Source organism: Salvelinus alpinus, chromosome 25 (genome assembly GCF_045679555.1).
Source record: "Salvelinus alpinus chromosome 25, SLU_Salpinus.1, whole genome shotgun sequence".
Classification (NCBI taxonomy): Eukaryota; Metazoa; Chordata; class Actinopteri; order Salmoniformes; family Salmonidae; genus Salvelinus; species Salvelinus alpinus.
In genome coordinates, this window is record NC_092110.1 from 45,304,625 (window position 1) to 45,327,812 (window position 23,188).

The window sequence follows — 23,188 nt, forward strand, 5'->3', positions numbered from 1 at the left end:
CTCACACCACTGTGATCTCTATAGTGGTGTTGGCTGGTCTCACACCACTGTGATCTATATAGTGGTGTTGGCTGGTCTCCACACCACTGTGATCTATATAGTGGTGTTGGCTGGTCTCCACACCACTGTGATCTCTATAGTGGTGTTGGTCTCCACACCACTGTGATCTATATAGTGGTGTTGGTCTCCACACCACTGTGATCTCTATAGTGGTGTTGGTCTCCACACCACTGTGATCTCTATAGTGGTGTTGGTCTCCACACCACTGTGATCTATATAGTGGTGTTGGTCTCCACACCACTGTGATCTATATAGTGGTGTTGGTCTCCACACCACTGTGATCTATATAGTGGTGTTGGTCTCCACACCACTGTGATCTATATAGTGGTGCTGGCTGGTCTCCGTTGACTCTATGTAGACTTAAACATTGGTATACTATGATCTAAACTGCCACTTCATTTCTGTTCTTCTTTGATAAGGTCAAGAAATAAATACCAGTTACTGTTTCACTCCGACTTACTTTTAACGGTTCCTAAAATCAGAATGGATCATGGGAAAAAGTGTTGTAGCTGCTCAGCTCCGTGGTCTTGTAATTCTCTCCAGACCAGCTGGAAACCCCAGCTTCTTGTTTCCTTGGAGAAGTTTAAACGTTTGGTACACTCACATGTTACTGAGGAATGTGATTGTCATTAGGACAAGATGTGGTAGTACATATCATAGATTTTTTATCTGTGATGTATGTTTCTGTAATTGAAATGTATGTGTGTCTACATCCCCATTTTTTGTGGTTGAATCTGTGTTAGAAAATCACTGCTCGACCGAGGGACCTTACAGATCATTGTATGTGTGAGGTAGTCATTCAAAAATCATGTTAAACACTATTACTGCACACAGAGTGAGTCCATGCAACTTACTATGTGACCTGTTAAGCATATTTTTACTCCTGAACTTATTTACGGAGTTGATTGCTTATTGACACAAGACATTTCAGTTTTTAATTTTTAATTAATATATAAACATTTCTAAAAATCTACACGGAACAAAGATATAAATGCAACATGGAACAATTTCTAAAATGTATTGAGTTTACAGTTCATTTGAGGAAATCAGTGTCAGAGGATGAATGACACCACAACGGGCCTCAGAATCTCTTCACAGTATCTCTATGCAGTCAAATGTATATCGATAAAGTGCAATCGTATTCGTTGTCCATAGCTCAAACCATAACCCCACTGCCACCCTGAGGAACTCTGTTCACAACGTTGACATCAGCAAACCGCTCACCCACTCGACACCGTACATGCTGTCTGCCATCTTCCCGGTACAGTTAAACTTGGGATTAATTTGTGAAGAGCACACTTCTCCAGTGTGCTAGTGGCCATCGAAGGTGAACATTTGCCCACTGAAGTCGGTTATGATACCGAACTGCAGTCAGTTCAAGACCCTGGTGTGGATGACGAGCAAGCAGATGAGCTTCCGTGAGACGGTTTCTGACAGTTTGTACAGAAATTCTTAGATTGTGCAAACCCACAGTTTCATCAGCTGTCCGGGTGGCTGGTCTCAGACGATCCCGCAGGTGAAGGAGCTGGATGTGGAGGTCCTGGGCTGGCATTGTTACACGTGGTCTGCAGTTGTGAGGCCAATTGGACGTACTGCCAAATTCTCTAAAACGAGGTGACTTATGGTAGAGAAATTAAAATGACGTGTTTTGGCAACAGATCTGTTGGACATTCCTGCAGCCAGCATGCCAATTGCACGCTCCCTCAACTTGACATCTGTGGCGTTGGGTTGTCTGACAAAACTGCACATTTTAGTGGCCTTTTATTGCCCCCAGCACAAGGTGCACCTGTGTAATGATCATGCTTTTTAATGAGCTTCTTGATATGCCACACCTGTCAGGTGGATGGATTATCTTGGCAAAGGAGAAATGCTCACTAACAGGGATGTAAACAAATTTGTGCACAAAATTTGAGAGGAATAAGCTTTTTGTGCATCTGGACTCTGGATAAGAGCGTCTGCTAAATGACTTAAATGTAAATGTAAATGGACATTTTGTGCATCTTTTATTTCAGCTCATGAAACGTAGGACACTTTACGTGTTGCTTTTATATTTGTGTTCAGCATGATATTATGGGGCATTGTGGGTAGCCCCGTGAAAAAAACTAAATCTAATTTAGTTAAAAACATATAGCATTATAGATGTCAATAGATAAAGACATATGGTATTATAGATGTCAATGGTTAAAGACATATGGTATTATAGATGTCAATTTTTAAACACATATGGTATTATCACTGTAAGGTCTACATCTGTTGTATTCGGTGCATGTGACAAATAACATTTTAATTTATTTGATTTTTGATTTGATATGGTATTGTCACGACTTCCGCCGAAGTCGGCTCCTCTCCTTGTTCGGGCGGCGTTCTGTGGTCGACGTCACCGGCTTTCTAGCCATCGCCGCTCCATTTTTCATATATCCATTTGTTTGGTCTTGTTCCCTGCACACCTGGTTTTCATTCCCCAATCAATCTACATGTATTTATTCCTCTGTTCCCCCTCATGTCTTTGTGTAAGATTGTTTGTGTTACGGGTATTTTGTCTATTGGTGTTTTTGCGCCAGACATTTGTCTATATTCCGTGTTTTGGGCATGTTGTATTGTCAATAGTTAAAGATATATTATTATAGCTGTCAAAAGTTAAAGACATATGGTATTATAGATGTCAATTAACAAAAATATTGAACACTGGAATTAGGACTACTATCCCAGAATGCATCATATTTTCCATCCCAGAAACTAGGAGGCGTTGAGTTCATTCGAATCCTTACCTTTCTTGATGTCCTGAGTAGGACACAGCCGGAGTCATCAGCGTCTGGAGAAGAAGAACACAGGAACGAGTTACTATATACAGTATTTATAAAGTATCATCTGAAATAGTTTGGAGAATCTCACACTATATACCAAGGTACGTTTCTCTCAAGAACATGGACTGTGTCTCTCATTAACAACAATGTATAATGGAGAAAAAAAATTATCCTGAGGACTTATTCTACTGTACCTCTCTGATTGGTACGTGTCTGGGGGAGACACAGCTCTGGTATTTTCCATTTTATTTTTACCCCTTTTTTCTCCCCAATTTCGTGGTATCCAATTGGTAGTTTCAGTCTTGTCTCATCGCTGCAACTCCCGTACGGACTCGGGGGAGGCGAAGGTCGAGAGCCGTGCGTCCTCTGAAACACGACCCAGCCAAGCCGCACTGCTTCTTGACACACTGCTCGCTTAACCCGGAAGCCAGCCGCACCAATGTGTCGGGAGGAAACACCGTACACCTGGCGACCGTGTCAGCATGCATGCACATGGCCCGCCACAGGAGTTGCTAGAGCATGATGGGATAAGGACATCCTTGCCAGCCAAACCCTCCCCTAAACCGGACGACGCTGGGCCAATTATGCACCACACGATGGGTCTCCCGGTCGTGGCCGCCTGCGACAGAGCCTGGACTCGAATCAGGATCTCTAGTGGCACAGCTAGCACTGTGATGCAGCGCCTTCGACAACTGCACCACTCGGGAGCACTAGTGACAAGGCATCTGCATTTTAGAGATACCCCTATCCGAGGTAGAACAAAACAAAAACATGGTTTTTCACATTCCTAATGTCTCCAATTTATGAAATGGATTGTTGTGTGAAAATATTTTTCTGTAAAAGAGATTAAATTGATCAATATTGTGAGACACCTCTTTAGCTAAAAAAGTGCAGAATATGCCTGGCAGGAAGGAGGATGGGTCAAACTCATGTAACCCAATATGACAAGCTGTGATATTGCTAAACTGTGGAATAGAAGTAGTCAGTTGTTGGCACTACATACAACAGCATTATAATATCTTAATGCATCTAGGAAACATAGACCTGGAAACAGATACAACAGGGGAATATATCAACTATGAATATTTATAATGAATATAAGCTTTACTTTGTGTTAGCTGATTAATAGACAACTTTCCAAGTCAAATGTTCTCTCATTCAGTGGTGTGTGGTCCTGTCTGACAAGAATACACACAGTAAACATGTTTTTTCTATGTTGTGGCCATTGTAATCATCACTAAGGAAAACAAGTGGTCAGGCCCCAGAACTACAATCATTACTGTTAGCTGTGTTATGTTCAGTATATTACTATCTGATGTTCAGTATATTACTATCTAATGTTCAGTATATTACTATCTAATGTTCAGTATATTACTATCTGATGTTCAGTATATTACTATCTGATGTTCAGTATATTACTATCTGATGTTCAGTATATTACTATCTGATGTTCAGTATATTACTATCTGATGTTCAGTATATTACTATCTGATGTTCAGTATATTACTATCTGATGTTCAGTATATTACTATCTGATGTTCAGTATATTACTATCTAATGTTCAGTATATTACTATCTGATGTTCAGTATATTACTATCTGATGTTCAGTATATTACTATCTGATGTTCAGTATATTACTATCTGATGTTCAGTATATTACTATCTGATGTTCAGTATATTACTATCTCATGTTCAGTATATTACTATCTAATGTTCAGTATATTACTATCTAATGTTCAGTATATTACTATCTAATGTTCAGTATATTACTATCTGATGTTCAGTATATTACTATCTAATGTTCAGTATATTACTATCTAATGTTCAGCTTCTGGACAAGATGAGCTCAGGGCGAGAGACGTCAGGGACTATAACATGCTCTGTTTCACGGAATCCTTTCTCTCTCGGGATATACTGTCCACGTCCAATCAGCCACCTGGGTTCTCAGTTCTCTTCGGTTATAGTCACAGCCGTGTATATTCCCCCTCAAGCCGATACCACGACGGCCCTCAAAGAACTACACTGGACTTTTGCAAACTGGAAACCACATATCCTGAGGACGCATTTATGGGTTATGGGTATTCATGGGTATTTTAACAAAGCAAATTTGTGGAAAACGCTACAGTCAATGTGTCACTTACAACAAACACCAGACAACTGCTACTAGCCTTTTCGAGATGCCTACAAGGCCCTCCTCCGCCCTCCCTTCGGCAAATCAGATCACGACTCCATTTAGCTCCTCTCTTCCTATATGCAGGAACTCAAACAGGAAGTACCCGTGCTGGGAATAACATTGACGTTTACACGGACACGGTGACTGAGTTCATCAGGAAGTACAGTGGGGCAAAAAAGCATTTAGTCAGCCACCAATTGTGCAAGTTCTCCCACTTAAAAAGATGAGAGAGGCCTGTAATTTTCATCATAGGTACATTTCAATTATGACAGACAAAATGAAAAAAAAAATCAAGATAATCACATTGTAGGATTTTTAATGAATTTATTTGCAAATTATGGTGGAAAATAAGTATTTTGTCAATAACAAAAGTTTATCTCAATACTTTGTTATATAACCTTTGTTGGCAATGACAGAGGTCAAACGTTTTCTGTAAGTCTTCACAAGGTTTTCACACACTGTTGCTGGTATTTTGGCCCATTCCTCCATGCAGATCTCCTCTAGAGCAGTGATGTTTTGGGGCTGTTGCTGGGCAACACGGACTTTCAACTCCCTCCAAAGATTGTCTATGGGGTTGAGATCTGGAGACTGGCTAGGCCACTCCAGGACCTTGAAATGCTTCTTACGAAGCCACTCCTTCGTTGCCCGGGCGGTGTGTTTGGGATCATTGTCATGCTGAAAGACACAGCCACGTTTCATCTTCAATGCCCTTGCTGATGGAAGGAGGTTTTCACTCAAAATCTCACGATACATGGCCCCATTCATTCTTTCCTTTACACGGATCAGTCGTCCTGGTCCCTTTGCAGAAAAACAGCCCCAAAGCATGATGTTTCCACCCCCATGCTTCACAGTAGGTATGGTGTTCTTTGGATGCAACTCAGCATTCTTTGTCCTCCAAACACGACGAGTTGAGTTTTTACCAAAAAGTTATATTTTGGTTTCATCTGACCATATGACATTCTCGCAATCTTCTTCTGGATCATCCAAATGCTCTCTAGCAAACTTCAGACGGGCCTGGACATGTACTGGCTTAAGCAGGGGGACACGTCTGGCACTGCAGGATTTGAGTCCCTGGCGGCGTAGTGTGTTACTGATGGTAGGCTTTGTTACTTTGGTCCCAGCTCTCTGCAGGTCATTCACTAGGTCCCCCCGTGTGGTTCTGGGATTTTTGCTCACCGTTCTTGTGATCATTTTGACCACACGGGGTGAGATCTTGCGTGGAGCCCCAGATCGAGGGAGATTATCAGTGGTCTTGTATGTCTTCCATTTCCGAATAATTGCTCCCACAGTTGATTTCTTCAAACCAAGCTGCTTACCTATTGCAGATTCAGTCTTCCCAGCCTGGTGCAGGTCTACAATTTTGTTTCTGGTGTCCTTTGACAGCTCTTTGGTCTTGGCCATAGTGGAGTTTGGAGTGTGACTGTTTGAGGTTGTGGACAGGTGTCTTGTATACTGATAACAAGTTGAAACAGGTGCCATTAATACAGGTAACGAGTGGAGGACAGAGGAGCCTCTTAAAGAAGAAGTTACAGGTCTGTGAGAGCAAGAAATCTTGCTTGTTTGTAGGTGACCAAATACATATTTTCCACCATAATTTGCAAATAAGTTCATAAAAAATCCTACAATGTGATTTTCTGGATTTTCTTTTTCTCATTTTGTCTGTCGTAGTTGAAGTGTACCTATGATGAAAATTACAGGCCTCTCTCATCTTTTTAAGTGGGAGAACTTGCACAATTAATGGCTGACTAAATACTTTTTTGCCCCACTGTATATATATATATTCTGCACATCTACCATTTCAGTGTTTAATTGCTATATTGTAATTACTTCACCACCATGGCCTATTTATTGCCTTACCTCCCTTATCCTACCTCATCTGCACATGATGTATATAGACTTTTTCTACTGTATTATTGACTGTATGTTTGTTTATTCCATGTGTAACTCTGTGTTGTTGTATGTGTCGAACTGCTTTGCTTTATCTTGGTTGGAAATGAGAACTTGTTCTCAACTAGCTTACCTGGTTAAATAAAGGTGAAATAAAAATATATATTAAAAAAATTCTCTCAGAACTGTGTTCTCCTTTTTAAGTTCATTCACTTCGGTTTCAATCTTTTTGACTGTCCCTTTTAGCTTGTTTGTGTCTTTCTCCAATGTCTCCGCTTTTTCATCACTCATCTCGAGGCCTTCAACTCTTTTATATCCTTACTCACTAATTCAATTATACCCAGTTTGTCATTTATTGAATTTAACAGATCGGTTTCGACCTTTACCATTCCCAGTGGTGAAAATATAAAATTGTCTGTGTCTGTAGAAGAGTCAAATTTTTGTTTTGAAATCGGTTCCCCTGTTTTACTCTCCGTCATGTTTGGGTGTTGTTTGTTTTCGGAATATTGTCGATAAATTTCTCTTGTGTTAAGATTTGTTTTGTGTTATTATCCAGATTGAAGGTTATCACCCACAAGATTGTGTAGTGCTAATATTTAGTCTAAATTGCCGATATTGAATATTACGTTTTTGTCTTGAGGTGCTCTACATAACTACGCTCAGTCCCGCCCTTACCTGTCTCAGTCCCGCCCTTACCTGTCTCAGTCCTGCCCTTACCTGTCTGAGTCCTGCCCTTACCTGTCTCAGTCCTGCCCTTACCTGTCTTATTCCCGCCCTTATCTGTCTCAGCCCCGCCCTTACCTGTCTCAGCCCCGCCCTTACCTGTCTCAGTCCCGCCCTTACCTGTATCAGTCCCGCCCTTACCTGTCTCAGTCCCGCCCTTACCTGTCTCAGTCCCGCCCTTACCTGTTTCAGTCCCGCCCTTACATGTTTCAGTCCCACACTTACATGTTTCAGTCCAGCCCTTACCTGTCTCAGTCCCGCCCTTACCTGTCTCAGTCCCGCCCTTACCTGTCTCAGTCCCGCCCTTACCTGTCTCAGTCCCGCCCTTACCTGTCTCAGTCCCGCCCTTACCTGTCTCAGTCCCGCCCTTACCTGTCTCAGTCCCGCCCTTACCTGGCTCAGTCCCGCCCTTACCTGTCTCAGTCCCGCCCTTACCTTTTTCAGTCCCGCCCTTACCTGTTTCGGTCCCGCCCTTACCTGTCTCAGTCCCGCCCTTACCTGTCTCAGTCCCGCCCTTACCTGTCTCAGTCCCGCCCCTACCTGTTTCAGTCCCGCCCTTACCTTTTTCAGTCCCGCCCTTACCTGTCTCAGTCCCGCCCTTACCTGTCTCAGCCCCGCCCTTACTTGTCTCAGTCCCTCTCTTACCTGTCTCAGTCCCGCCCTTACCTGTCTCAGTCCCGCCCTTACCTGTTTCAGTCCCGCCCTTACATGTTTCAGTCCCGCCCTTACATGTTTCAGTCCCGCCCTTACCTGTCTCAGTCCCGCCCTTACCTGTCTCAGTCCCGCCCTTACCTGTCTCAGTCCCGCCCTTACCTGTCTCAGTCCCGCCCTTACCTGTCTCAGTCCCGCCCTTACCTGTCTCAGTCCCGCCCTTACCTGGCTCAGTCCTGCCCTTACCTGTCTCAGTCCCGCCCTTACCTTTTTCAGTCCCGCCCTTACCTGTTTCAGTCCCGCCCTTACCTGTCTCAGTCCCGCCCTTACCTGTCTCAGTCCCGCCCTTACCTGTCTCAGTCCCGCCCTTACCTTTTTCAGTCCCGCCCTTACCTGTTTCAGTCCCACCCTTACCTGTCTCAGTCCCGCCCTTACCTGTCTCAGTCCCGCCCTTACCTGTCTCAGTCCCGCCCCTACCTGTTTCAGTCCCGCCCTTACCTTTTTCAGTCCCGCCCTTACCTGTCTCAGTCCCGCCCTTACCTGTTTCAGTCCCGCCCTTACCTGTCTCAGCCCCGCCCTTACCCGCCATCTGTTTTGCATCACAACGTCTGAAGTCATGCACACTTATTGTTTGTGTACATGGATTTAATAATGTCGTATGTGTTTTCCCCACCACTTTTCATCAATTTGTATAGCAGGCCCTCGTGCCAAATTGAGTTGACAGCTTTTTTGAAATGAGAAGACTTTGCCTTTGTTGGTTTGTTTGTTTGTCAATTAGGGTGTGCAGAGTGAATATGTGGTCTGTTGTACGGTAATTTGGTAAAAAGCCAATTTGACATTTGCTCAGTACATTGTTTTCACTGAGGAAATGCACGAGTCTGCTGTTAATGATGATGTTAAAGAGTTTTAGTATAGCCAATTGGAATTTGTTGTCTGTATATTTGATCATTTCATTGAGGATACCATCAACACCACAGGCCTTTTTGGGTTGGAGGATTTTTATTTTGTCCTGTAGTTCATTCAAGGTAATTGGGGAATCCAGTGGGTTCTGGTAGTCTTTAACAGTTGATTCTAAGATTTGTCTAAGATTTGTATTTGATCATGTATATGTTTTTGCTGTTTGTTCTTTGTTGTAGAGCCAAAAAGATTGGAGAAGTGGTTTACCCATAAACCTCCATTTTGGATAGACAACGCTTTGTGTTGTTGTTTGTTTAGTTTTCCAATTTTCCCAGAAGAGGTTAGAGTCTATGGATTCTTCATTTACATTGAGCTGATTTCTGACGTGCTGTTCCTTCTTTTTCCATAGTGTACGTCTATATTGTTTTAGTGATTCACCACAGTGAAGGTGTAGACTCAGGTTTTATGGGTGTAACGGCAGCCTTCCTCCTCTTCGTCTGAAGAGGAGGTGTAGCAGGGATCGGACCAAGACGCAGCGTAGTTTGTGCTCAACATATTTAATACAGACGATAAACGTGAACACTTAACAAATACAAAATAACAAATGTGGCAAACCGATACAGTCCTAGCTGGTGCAGAGAAACACAAAGACAGGAAACAACCACCCACAATATCCCAACACAAAACAAGCCACCTAAATATGATTCCCAATCAGAGGCAACACAAAACACCTGCCTCTGATTGAGAACCATATTAGGCCAAACATAGAAACAGACAAACAAGACACACAACATAGAATGCCCACCCAGTTCACGCCCTGACCAACACTAAAACAAGTAAAACACACAAGAACTATGGTCAGAACGTGACACTAGGTCTCTATGTGTTTGGTTGGACAGGTTTCTCAATTACTTTCTTAGGTTTTTGCATTCTTCATCAAACCTTTTGTCATTGTTGTTAATATTCTTAAGTTGTCTGCTTGAAATGTTTAGATTTGAAAGGGAAGCTGAGAGGTCAGGTTTAGGTTTCTACTGCCAAGTTTACACCTTCACTATTACAGTGAAACATTTTTGTCCAGGAAGTTGTCTAGAAGGGATTGAATTTGTTGTTGCCTGATTGTTTTTTGGTAGATTTCCACAATACGTTTTCTTCCATCTATAGCATTTCTTAATAGTATTCTCTCTCTCCCTCTCTGTCTCTCTCTGTCTCTCTCTGTCTCTCTCTGTCTCCCTCTCTCTCCCTCTCTGTCTCTCTCTGTCTCTCTCTGTCTCTCTCTGTCTCTATCTGTCTCTCTCTGTCTCTCTCTGTCTCTCTCTGTCTCTCTCTCTCCCCCTCTCTCTCTCTCTCTCTCTCTCTCTCTCTCTCTCTCTCTCTCTCTCTCTCTCTCTCTCTCTCTCTCTCTGTCTCTCTCTGTCTCTCTCTCTCCCTCTCTCTCTCTCTTTCTCTTTCTCTCTTTCTCTCTCTGTCTCTCTCTGTCTCTCTCTCTTTCTCTCTCTCTTTCTCTTTCTCTTTCTCAATTAAATTAAATTCAAGTCAATTTGCTTTATTGACGTAACAATGTACATATTGCCAAAGCTTACTTTGGATATTTACAATATTAACATAAAAATATTTAAAATTGTCAACGGGACAACAGTAACAATAATAACCAAGGGTCAAAATAACCATACATTGAACAATAACAATAAGCATACAGTAGAGGACATGTGCAGGTTGGTTGGTCTGTCAGACACTGTCCCTCATCTTATGGCAGGCAGCAATGTAGTGCGCTGCCAACCCACAGCTCTCTGCGTCCTCCCCCAACAGGACAGGTAGCCTATCCTCTTCAGAGAGGTCTTTGAAACCTTGAATAAGGGTTTCAAATTTGGGGAAATGTCACTCTCTAATTGTTTTATATTTTTTACATTTTGTCAGGAAATGCAGCTCTGTCTCAGGTTCTGCTGTGGTACAGTGGTTAGGTTCTGCTGTTGTGCAGTGGTTACACAGCCTTTCCTCTACAGGGAGCCAGGATTTCCTGTGTCTACCCTTCTCAATGGCAAGGTTGTGCTCTCTGTATCTCCATCTCGCTTCTCTCTCTTTCACTCTTACAGCACTAGTCGGATTCATACCAGACAGAAACACAAATCCCAGCTCTGCTCTCAGTTCTCTCTTCACACACTCTAACAGCGGCATTCTGGAAGAAAACTACTGACTGCCACACCAAGCCTGAAAACCACAATGAAACACACATCTCTGTAGTTTATCTCTCTACCCAACAGCAATGTCTGATTCTGAAAGATCAGCTACACACAAAAACACACACGTCTCCACGTTCCCTTCCCCTCTCAACCCTATGGTGGAGGTGTTCTTCAGCAGGAGGAAGGGAACCCCGAGGATCGATCTCTCCCTCTCTGTCTCTCTCTCTCCCTCTCTGTCTCTCTCTCTGTCTCTCTCTCTGTCTCTCTCTCTGTCTCTCTCTCTGTCTCTCTCTGTCTCTCTCTCTGTCTCTCTGTCTCTCTCTGTCTCTCTGTCTCTCTCTGTCTCTCTGTCTCTCTCTCTGTCTCTCTCTCTGTCTCTCTCTCTCTCTCTCTCTCTCTCTCTCTCTCTCTCTCTCTCTCTCTCTCTCTCTCTCTCTCTCTCTCTCTCTCTCTCTCTCTCTCTCTCTCTCTCTCTCTCTCTCTCTCTCTCTCTCTCTCTCTCTCTCTCTCTCTCGCTCTCTGGAGGGCGGTAGAGGAGAGGAGAGGGCTGACTGGACAACTCACCGGATGGCAAGAAATTGAGAACTTTGCTGGGTTCCATAGTTGAGTGCAGCATTTCTCCACTATTCAACCATCATGTTATCCTGTTGTGATGACTGTCTCCTCTCAGACAATGACTCAGCCTTGAGCTGGCCTCCTCACAAGAAAACCACTGGGTCCTAGTGGAGAACCTTTTACATACACCTTTACAAACACTCACACGCAAACGCACACAAATGCACTTACACACACACTTACACACACACTTACACACACACACACACTTACACACACACACACACACACACACACACACACACACACACACACACACACACACACACACACACACACACACACACACACACACACACACACACACACACACACACACACACACACACACACACACACACACACACACACACACACACACACACTCACTGAGGGACTTGCAGGGGATGTGAGAGCAGCAGATGCTCCTGATGGCTGGGAGGAGAGACGTCTGTTTGTGACAGACTGGAACCAGCTAATAAGAGACACGGGTTACGTCCCAAATGGATCCCTTTTCCAGGGTCCAAGAGTAGTGCACCATATATAGGTATATGGTTTCATTTAAATAGGGTTTATGGTATATAGGGTATATGGTTACATATACAGTGGGGAGAACAAGTATTTGATACACTGCCGATTTTGCAGGTTTTCCTACTTACAAAGCATGTAGAGGTCTGTAATTTTTTATCATATGTACACTTCAACTGTGAGAGACGGAATCTAAAACAAAAATCCAGAAAATCACATTGTATGATTTTTAAGTAATTCATTTGCCTTTTATTGCTTCCTGAGGCACCCCTTAACTAATGGGAAATCGTCGAGGCACTCTAGACGGAGTGGGAGTTCGACCAGTGGAAGTGGCCATGGCAGCCGCCATTCACTAGCCCTCAGCGATTCACAGACCGCTGTCCTACAAGAGAGGATGAAACTATTAGCTTTGGAGGAAATTGAGCGTCAGATTGAGGAGGAACGACAGGCTGATGAACGATGTCACCTATTGGATGTGCAGGCCCGTAGAGCTCTACAGGAACGGGAATTCATTGCCAAGGACCTGGCACAGCAGCGACGGCACCGTCAAGCCAGAAGGGAATTTGAGGAGGCACGGATGGTCTCATCCTTCCTGGAGAGGAACGAACAGGGAGTTGACCTGACCACCCCTCCACATGGACCTGACCTGTCTGCCTTTCTTTCCCAATCTGCCCCTCTGGTACAGCATGGCACACAGTCCCCGGAGGCTCCGGGGTTAACAGCCAACACGGAGCACGGGGGACAGGCCGCTCCACCAACGCCCTCTATGCCAGTGACACAAGTTAGCATTCCTCCATGTGGACAAAGCATCACTCCTTCGCCTTTCCGCCAATTACCAACCACGGCAAATCGTTCCTCTCGTCCAGGGCTTGGGCCAGTCCTCAAACATCAGGTGGGAGGGCTCTCACCCAATTCCGTCTGCCACCAATGGAGGGTCTGGGACAGTAGGGGACCGGCCCAATGAGGCCACAGTGGGCTCATCAGAAGTCCCGGGTTTATCCTTCACGCAACCAGAAGAGGGAGCCAACATTATGAAACTTCTAGTAGCCTCAGCCTATGGAATTCCCAGACCCAAACTGCCATACTTTGAGAGCGGAAAGGAGAGTGAATTTGTCCTTTTGGAAATGGCATTGGAGAGCCTACTGGGTATACAGTCATCTGTCAGAACGCTACAAATACCAAGTACTAATGGATCATTTACGGTTTCCTAGTGCATACAGGCTGGCCCAATCCTTTATGCACCCCGCAACACCATACACTGCCGCTCTCCAGGCCCTGAAGGCGAGATATGGTGAGCCACGCCAGCTAGTCCAGAATGAACTAAACAACATCCTGAACACGTCTCCAATTAAAATGGGAGACCATGCTGCCTTCCAAGAGTTCTCCCTGGCTGTCCAATCCCTGACCTCGATGCTCCAATCCGTTGAAGGAGAAGACGGGAACGAGCTGAAATGTGGCTTCTTAGCAAGCTTCCAGCCTACCTCAGAGACAGTTTCATTGAACATTGTTTGAACAAGGGCATCCTGAAAGAGGGCTCGAGAAGCACCTATGCTCCCAGAGACCTAGCCGCATGGTTGGAGGTGAAGGCAAAGGCGAAGAGTATCGCTCACCAGGCCACAATCTCAGCCATAGCCACCGGGGGAAGGAAGGAGTTTGAACGCCAGGGGGGACAGAAAAGACCAAATCTCACTACCATGTATAGTGAAGCCGGGGAGGAACCCGGGAAGAAGACCCCTCTCAAGAGCAAGAACATCAAATTTCAGCCTTACTGCCCATATTGCAATAGTAAGGGGCACTTCCTTGGCTCATGCCCCAGGGTAAAAAAGCTCACTCAAACTCAATTGAAGGCCTGGATCACTTCAGGCGAGCGATGCTACATAGCCATAAGGCGGAGACCTGCACATTGAGGAAACCCTGCAATCGCTGTAAGGAATATCGGGTTTATGGTATATGGTTACATATACAGTGGGGAGAACAAGTATTTGATACACTGCTGATTTTGCATATTTTCCTACTTACAAAGCATGTAGAGGTCTGTAATTTTTATCATAGGTACACTTCAACTGTGAGAGACGGAATCTAAAACAAAAATCCCGAAAATCACATTGTATGATTTTTAAGTAATTAATTAGCATTTTATTGCATGACATAAGTATTTGATACATCAGAAAAGCAGAACTTAATATTTGGTACAAAATCCTTTGTTTGCAATTACAGAGATCATACGTTTCCTGTAGTTCTTGACCAGGTTTGCACACACTGCAGCAGGGATTTTGGCCCACTCCTCCATACAGACCTTCTCCAGATCCTTCAGGTTTCGGGGCTGTCGCTGGGCAATACGGACTTTCAGCTCCCTCCAAAGATTTTCTATTGGGTTCAGGTCTGGAGACTGGCTAGGCCACTCCAGGACCTTGAGATACTTCTTACGGAGCCACTCCTTAGTTGCCCTGGCTATGTGTTTCGGGTCGTTGTCATGCTGGAAGACCCAGCCACGACCCATCATCAATGCTCTTACTGAGGGAAGGAGGTTGTTGGCTACGATCTCGCAATACATGGCCCCATCCATCCTCCCCTCAATACGGTGCAGTCGTCCTGTCCCCTTTGCAGAAAAGCATCCCCAAAGAATGATGTTTCCACCTCCATGCTTCACGGTTGGGATGGTGTTCTTGGGGTTGTACTCATCCTTCTTCTTCCTCCAAACACGGCGAGTGGAGTTTAGACCAAAAAGCTCTATTTTTGAATCATCAGACCACATGACCTTCTCCCATTCCTCCTCTGGATCATCCAGATGGTCATTGGCAAACTTCAGACGGGCCTGGACATGCGCCTGCTTGAGCAGGGGGACCTTGTGTGCGCTGCAGGATTTTAATCCATGACGGCGTAGTGTGTTACTAATGGTTTTCTTTGAGACTTTGGTCCCAGCTCTCTTCAGGTCATTGACCAGGTCCTGCCGTGTAGTTCTGGGCTGATCCCTCACCTTCCTCATGATCATTGATGCCCCACGAGGTGAGATCTTGCATGGAGCCCCAGACCGAGGGTGATTGACCATCATCTTGAACTTCTTCTATTTTCTTCTATTTTCTAATAATTGCGCCAACAGTTGTTGCCTTCTCACCAAGCTGCTTGCCTATTGTCCTGTAGCCCATCCCAGCCTTCTGCAGGTCTACAATTTTATCCCTGATGTCCTTACACAGCTCTCTGGTCTTGGCCATTGTGGAGAGGTTGGAGTCTGTTTGATTGAGTGTGTGGACAGGTGTCTTTTATACAGGTAACGAGTTCAAACAGGTGCAGTTAATACAGGTAATGAGTGGAGAACAGGAGGGCTTCTTAAAGAAAAACTAACAGGTCTGTGAGAGCCGGAATTCTTACTGGTTGGTAGGTGATCAAATACTTATGTCATGCAATAAAATGCAAATGAATTACTTAAAAATCATACAATGTGATTTTCTGGATTTTTGTTTTAGATTCCGTCTCTCACAGTTGAAGTGTACCTATGATAAAAATTACAGACCTCTACATGCTTTGTAAGTAGGAAAACCTGCAAAATCGGCAGTGTATCAAATACTTGTTCTCCCCACTGTATATAGGGTTTATGGTTCAAATCAAATCAAAGTTTATTTGTCATGTGAAATGCTTACTTACAGGCTCTAACCAATAGCGCATAAAAGTGTTAGGTGAACAATAGGTAGGTAAAGAAATAAAACAACAGTAAAAAGACAGGCTATATACAGTAGCGAGGCTATAAAAGTAGCGAGGCTACATACAGACACCGGTTAGTCAGGCTGATTGAGGTAGTATGTACATGTAGGTATGGTTAAAGTGACTATGCATATATGATGAACAGAGTAGCAGTAGCATAAAAGAGGGGTTGGCGAGTGATGGGTGGCAGGACACAATGCAGATAGTCTGGGTAGCCAATGTGCGGAAGCACTGGTTTGAGGTAGTATGTAAATGAATGTATAGTTAAAGATACTATGTATACATGAGAGTAGCATAACAGAGAGTAGCAGCAGCGTAAAAAGAGGGTTTGGGGGGGGGGGGGGGGGGGGGAACACAATGCAAATAGTCTGGGTAGCCATTTGATTACCTGTTCAGGAATCTTATGGCTTGGGGGTAAAAACTGTTGAGAAGCCTTTTTGTCCTAGACTTCGCACTCTGGTACCGCTTGCCATGCGGTAGTAGAGAGAACAGTCTATGACTGGGGAGGCTGGGGTCTTTGACAATTTTTAGGGCCTTCCTCTGACACGGCCTGGTGTAGAGGTCCTGGATGGCAGGCAGCTTTGACCCAGTGATGCACTTGGCCGTACGCACTACCCTCTGTAGTGCCTTGCGGTCAGAGGCCGAGCAGTTGCCGTACCGGGCAGTGATGCAACCAGTTAGGATGCTCTCGATGTTGCAGCTGTAGAACCTTTTGAGGATCTCAGGACCCATGCCAAATCTTTTTAGTTTCCTGAGGGGGAATAGGCTTTGTCGTGCCCTCTTCACGAGTGTCTTGGTGTGTTTGGACCAATCTAGTTTGTTGTTGATGTGGACACCGAGGAACTTGAAGCTCTCAACCTGCTCCACTACAGCCCCGTTGATGAGAATGGGAGCGTGCTCGGTCCTCCTTTTCCTGTAGTTCACAATCATCTCCTTTGTCTTGGTCACGTTGAGGGAGAGGTTGTTATTCTGGCACCACTCGGCCAGGTCTCTGACCTCCTCCCTATAGGCTGTCTCGTTGTTGTCTGTGATCACTGTTGTGTCGTCTGCAAACTTAATGATGGTGTTGGAGTCGTGCCTGGCCTTGCAGTCGTGGGTGAACAGGGAGTACAGGAGGGGACTGAGCACGCACCCCTGGGAAGCTCCAGTGTTGAGGATCAGCGTGGCAGATGTGTTGCTACCTACCCTCACCACCTGGGGTCGACCCGTCAGGAAATCCAGGATCCAGTTGCAGAGGGAGGTGTTTAGTCCCAGGTTCCTTAGATTGGTGATGAGCTTTGAGGGAACTATGGTGTTGAACGCTGAGCTGTAGTCAATGAATAGCATTCTCACATAAGTGTTCCTTTTGTCCAGGTGGGAAAGGGCAGTGTGGAGTGCAATAGAGACTGCATCATCTGTGTATCTGTTTGGGCGATATGCAAATTGGAGTGGGTCTAGGGTTTCTGGGATAATGGTATTGATCTGAGCCATGACCAGCCTTTCAAAGCACTTTACGGCTACGGACGTGACTGCTACGGGTCGGTAGTCATTTAGGCAGGTTGCCTTTGTGTTCTTGGGCACAGGGACTATGGTGGTCTGCTTGAAACATGTTGGTATTACAGACTCAATCAGGGACATGTTGAAAATGTCAGCGAAGACAACTGCCAGTTGGTCAGCACATGCCCGGAGCACACGTCCTGGTAATCCGTCTGGCCCCGCAGCCTTTTATATGTTGACCTTTTTAAAGGTCTTACTCACGTCGGCTACGGAGAGCGTGATCACACAGTCGTCCGGAACAGCTGATGCTCTCATGCATGCCTCAGTGTTGCTTGTCTCGAAGCGAGCATAGAAGTGATTTAGCTTGTCTGGTAGGCTGGTGTCACTGGGCAGCTCGCAGCTGTGCTTCACTTTGTAGCCTGTACTAGTTTCTAAGCCCTGCCACATAAGACGAGCGTCAGAGCTGGTGTAGTATGATTCAATCTTAGCCCTCTATTGATGCTTTGCCTGTTTGATGGTTCGTCGCAGGGCATAGTAGGATTTCTTGTATGCTTCCGGGTTAGAGTCCCGCACCTTGAAAGCAGCAGCTCTACCCTTGAGCTCAGTGCGAATGTTGCCTATAATCCATGGCTTCTGGTTGGGGTATGTACGTACAGTCACTGTGGGGACGACGTCCTCGATGCAATTATTGTTAAAGCCAGTGACTGATGTGCTGTACTCCTCAATGCCATCGGAAGAATCCCGAACCTGTTCCAGTCTGTGATAGCAAAACAGTCCTGTAGTTTAGCATCTGCTTCATCTGACCACTTTCTTATTGACCGAGTCACTGGTGCTTCCTGCTTTAATTTTAGCTTGTAAACAGGAATCAGGAGGATAGAGTTGTGGTCGGATTTAGCAAATGTACTGTAGCCCAGAGCCATTTAGCTCTGTTATAGTTGGATTAGCTGTATACATACTGTACTGTAGCCTAGAGCCATTTAGCTCTGTTGTAGCTGGATTAGCTGTAGACATACTGCACTGTAGCCCAGAGCCATTTAACTCTGTTGTAGCTGGATTAGCTGTATACATACTGTACTGTAGCCCAGAGCCATTTAACTCTGTTGTAGCTGGATTAGCTGTAGACATACTGCACTGTAGCCCAGAGCCATTTAACTCTGTTGCAGCTAGATTAGCTGTAGACATACTGTACTGTAGCCCAGAGCCATTTAACTCTGTTGCAGCTAGATTAGCTGTAGACATACTGTACTGTAGCCCAGAGCCATTTAGCTGGATTTCGTTTTTTTGGTAGGGCCGGGAACGTTGTGGGCATGGATATGGGTTGTGCTTAAAATTCTACCACAGAGTAATGTTAAAGCTATCTGCAAACACTTCAAATGGTAAGATAACGCAACACGTTGGTCCGTTGCTACAGCCACACCCCACCACTAGATGGCAGTACAGTTATACAGTACAGTTATACATAGAAAGATGTACAGCCTTTTCCAGTGTGTTTGACTTGAACATGTTCAGTATCAAGTGTTGTGTTATGTTACAAGCACAATGCAATACACCTTGGCTCTAAATTCCCTTGCCATGTTTCATGACTTGTCACACATCTTACTGTACCTGGCTGAAAATGTATTTTATAGCGAAGGGTCTTAATACTTATGTAATTAAGGTATCCCTGTTTTTTATTTTATATACATTTGCAAACATTTCTAAAAACCTGTTTGCTTTTTCATTATGGGGTATTGTGTATTGATTTATGAGTATTTTTTTTTAAAGTATCCATTTTAGAATAAGGCTGTAAAGTAACAAAATATGGAAAAAGGGAAGGGGTCTGAATACTTTCTGAATGGACTGTACATATTGTTCTGTAGCCCTCTTTGTTAAGGGCTTAAGGGACTTCATTAGCTGTGGTTGCTAAGAAAACCCTTTGAGTTCGATTAGATAGATAGCTCTGAATCCACGATATGGCAGAGGTTGAAAAGCCTTCTACCATGCAGTGTGAGAGACGCTATAGCAGACGTCCTGCGCATCGTCATCATCGACACCCTGTGGTGCGAAGGCAGGACAGAGCTGGTGAAGGACTGCCTGGTCCTGTCCTTCCCATCTTGTCCTCCAGCTGGAGCACTTCACCCATCAGATGTGAACCTGGGACACATACAGAGGATCTTGTCAAAGAGGTGGTAGTCCTTTATACCCGCAGTGACGACCAGCAGCAACACAGGAGTCAGATGATGATTACAGGGCTGGTTAGGGATGGTCAGGGCTGGTCAGGGCTGGTCAGGGCTGGTCAGGGCTGGTCAGGAGGTGTGACAGTCATTACTAAGTCTTAAACGTCCCAAACGACAACGTCGTTAAACCCTCCAAGAGAGCCCAGGGGAACGTCCTAAGGGCTACAATATCCGGACCCCTTCTACTGCCGGTACGTGGCACGGAACCCCGCCGATCCTCTACGACTGGAATACCGACATAATCTGCCCGAGGATTCCATCAGGCTCCTCAGGCGCGGCGTCCGCTGAAGGCCCATTCTGCTAACCGCGGCCTGCTAGCTACCTAGAGCTACTTGGAACCCTACTAATTCCACGACTGGTCTATCGACGTCACCTCACGAAGAGGCAAAAACAGACTTACCCCCATCGCGACGTCCCCCAAAGGCGGACTTGCTAGCCCCGGTCTGCTAACTGCTAGCTTGCCTGCCCCGGTCTGCTAACTGCTAGGTTGTTTAGCCCCGGCCTACTAACTGTTAGCTTGTTAGCATCGGCCTGCTAACTGTCTGAATCACCGTGTCCCCAGTCAGCCCCAGTCAGCCCAACCACTCACTGGACCCATATGTTCACTTGGCTACGCATGCCTCTCTCTAATATCAATATGCCTCGTCTATTACTGTCCTGGGTAGTGATTACTGTCTTATTTCACTGTAGAGCCTCTAGCCCTGCTCAATATGCCTTAACCAACCATGTTGTTCCACCTTCTACATATGCGATGACATCACCTGGTTTAAACGTCTCTAGCGACTATATCTCTCTCATCATTACTCAATGCCTAGGTTTACCTCCAATGTACTCACATCCTACCTTACCTTTGTCTGTACACTATGCCTTGAATCTATTCTATCGAGCCCAGAAACCTGCTCCTTTTACTCTCTGTTCCGAACATGCTAGAAGGCCAGTTCGTATAGCATTTAGCCGTACCCTTATCCTACTTCTCCTCTGTTCCTCTGGTGATGTAGAGGTTAATCCAGGCCCTGCAGTGCCTAGCTCCACTCCCACTCCCCAGGCGCTCTCATTTGTTGACTTCTGTAACCGTAATAGCCTTGGCTTCATGCATGTTAACATTAGAAGCCTCCTCCCTAAGTTTGTTTTACTCACTGCTTTAGCAAACTCTGCCAACCCAGATGTCTTAGCCGTGTCTGAATCCTGGTTTAGGAAAACCACCAAAAACCCTGAAATCTCCATCGCTAACTATAACATTTTCCGCCAAGATAGAACTGCCAAAGTAGGCAGTGTTGCAATCTACTGCAGAGATAGCCTGCAGAGTTCTGTACCCAAACAATTCGAGCCTCTACTTCTAAAAATTCACCTTTCCAGAAACAAGTCTCTCACTGTTGCCGCTTGCTATAGACCTCCCAATGCCCCCAGCTGTGCCCTCGATACCATATGTGAATTGATTTCCCCCCATGTTTCTTCTGAGCTCGTGCTACTAGGTGACCTAAACTGGGACATGCTTAACACCCCGGCCATCCTACTATCTAAGCTTGATGCCCTCAATCTCACACAAATTATCAATGAACCTACCAGGTACAACTCCAAATCCGTAAACACGGGCACCCTCATAGATGTCATCCTAACTAACTCACCCTCCAAATACACCTCTGCTGTTTTCAATCAAGATCTCAGCGATCACTGCCTCATTGCCTGCATCCGTAATGGGTCTGCGACCAAACGACCACCCCTCATCACTGTCAAACGCTCCCTAAAACACTTATGCGAGCAAGTCTTTCTAATCAACCTGGCCGGGGTATCCTGGAATGACATTGACCTCATCCCGTCGGTAGATGATGCCTGGCTATTCTTTAAAAGTGCTTTCCTCTCCATCTTAAATAAGCATGCCCCTCTAAAAAAATGTAGAACTAGGAATAGATATAGTCCTTGGTTCACTCAAGACCTGTCTGACCTTGACCAGCACAAAAACATCCTGTGGCGTTCTGCATTAGCATCGAATAGACCCCGTGATATCCAACTTTTCAGGGAAGTTAGGAACAAATATACACAGGCAGTTAGGAAAGCTAAGGCTAGCTTTTTCAAACAGAAATTTGCATCCTGTAGTACTAACTCAAAAACGTTCTGGGACACTGTAAAGTCCATGGAGAATAAGAGCACCTCCTCCCAGCTGCCCACTGCTCTGAGGCTAGGAAACACTGTTACAACTGATAAATCCACTATAATTGAGAATTTCAATAAGCATTTCTTTACGGCTGGCCATGCTTTCCACCTGGCTACCCCTACCCAACTGCCCGGCACCCTCCACAGCAACCCGCCAAAGCCCCCACCATTTCTCCTTCACCCAAATCCAGATAGCTGATGTTCTGAAAGAGTTGCAAAATCTGGACCCCTACAAATCAGCCTGGCTAGACAATCTGGACCCCTACAAATCAGCCGGGCTAGACAACCTGGACCCCTACAAAGCAGCCGGGCTAGACAATCTGGACCCCTACAAATCAGCCGGGCTAGACAATCTGGACCCCTACAAATCAGCCGGGCTAGACAATCTGGACTCCGACAAATCAGCCGGGCTAGACAATCTGGACCCCTACAAATCAGCCGGGCTAGACAATCTGGACCCTGTCTTTCAAAAATGTTCTGCCGAAATTGTTGCTACCCCTATTACTAGCCTGTTCAACCTCTCTTTCGTATCGTCTGAGATTCCCAAAGATTGGAATGCTGCCGCGATCATCCCCCTCTTCAAAGGGGGAGACACTCTAGACCCAAACTGCTACAGACCTATATCTATCCTACCCTGCCTTTCTAAAGTCTTTGAAAGCCAAGTTAACAAACAGATTACCGACCATTTCGAATCCCACCGTAACTTCTCCACTATGCAATCTGGTTTCAGAGCTGGTCATGGGTGCACCTCAGCCACGCTCAAGGTCCTAAACTACATCATAACCGCCATCGATAAGAGACATTACTGTGCAGCCTTATTCTTCGAACTGGCCAAGGCTTTCTACTCTGTCAATCACCACATTCTTATTGGCAGACTCGACAGCCTTGGTTTCTCAAATGATTGCCTCGCCTGGTTTACCAACTACTTCTCTGATAGAGTTCAGTGTGTCAAATCAGAGGGCCTGTTGTCCGGACCTCTGGCAGTCTCTATGGGGGTGCCACAGGGTTCAAACCTCGGGCCGACTCTCTTCTCTGTATACATCAATGATGTTGCTCATGCTGCTGTTGATTCTCTGATCCACCTCTACGCAGACGACACCATTCTGTATACTTCTGGCCCCTCTTTGGACACTGTGTTACCTAACCTCCAG

At 45.3% G+C, this 23,188-nt stretch overlaps 1 protein-coding gene across 1 annotated transcript in view; it reads right to left on the reverse strand.

Moving 5' to 3' along the window:
• Positions 1-12,061, reverse strand: part of LOC139553118 (solute carrier family 4 member 11-like) — a 92,228-nt gene extending 80,167 nt beyond the window's left edge. The window contains exons 1-2 of the mRNA XM_071365072.1: positions 11,938-12,061; positions 2,829-2,872 (exon numbers count right to left, since the gene is read on the reverse strand). Coding sequence (XP_071221173.1) covers positions 2,829-2,872; positions 11,938-11,989 — 96 coding nt within the window. The 5' untranslated portion in view covers positions 11,990-12,061. The remainder of the gene's footprint in view (positions 1-2,828; positions 2,873-11,937) is intronic.
• Between the last annotated feature and the right edge of the window lie 11,127 nt (positions 12,062-23,188).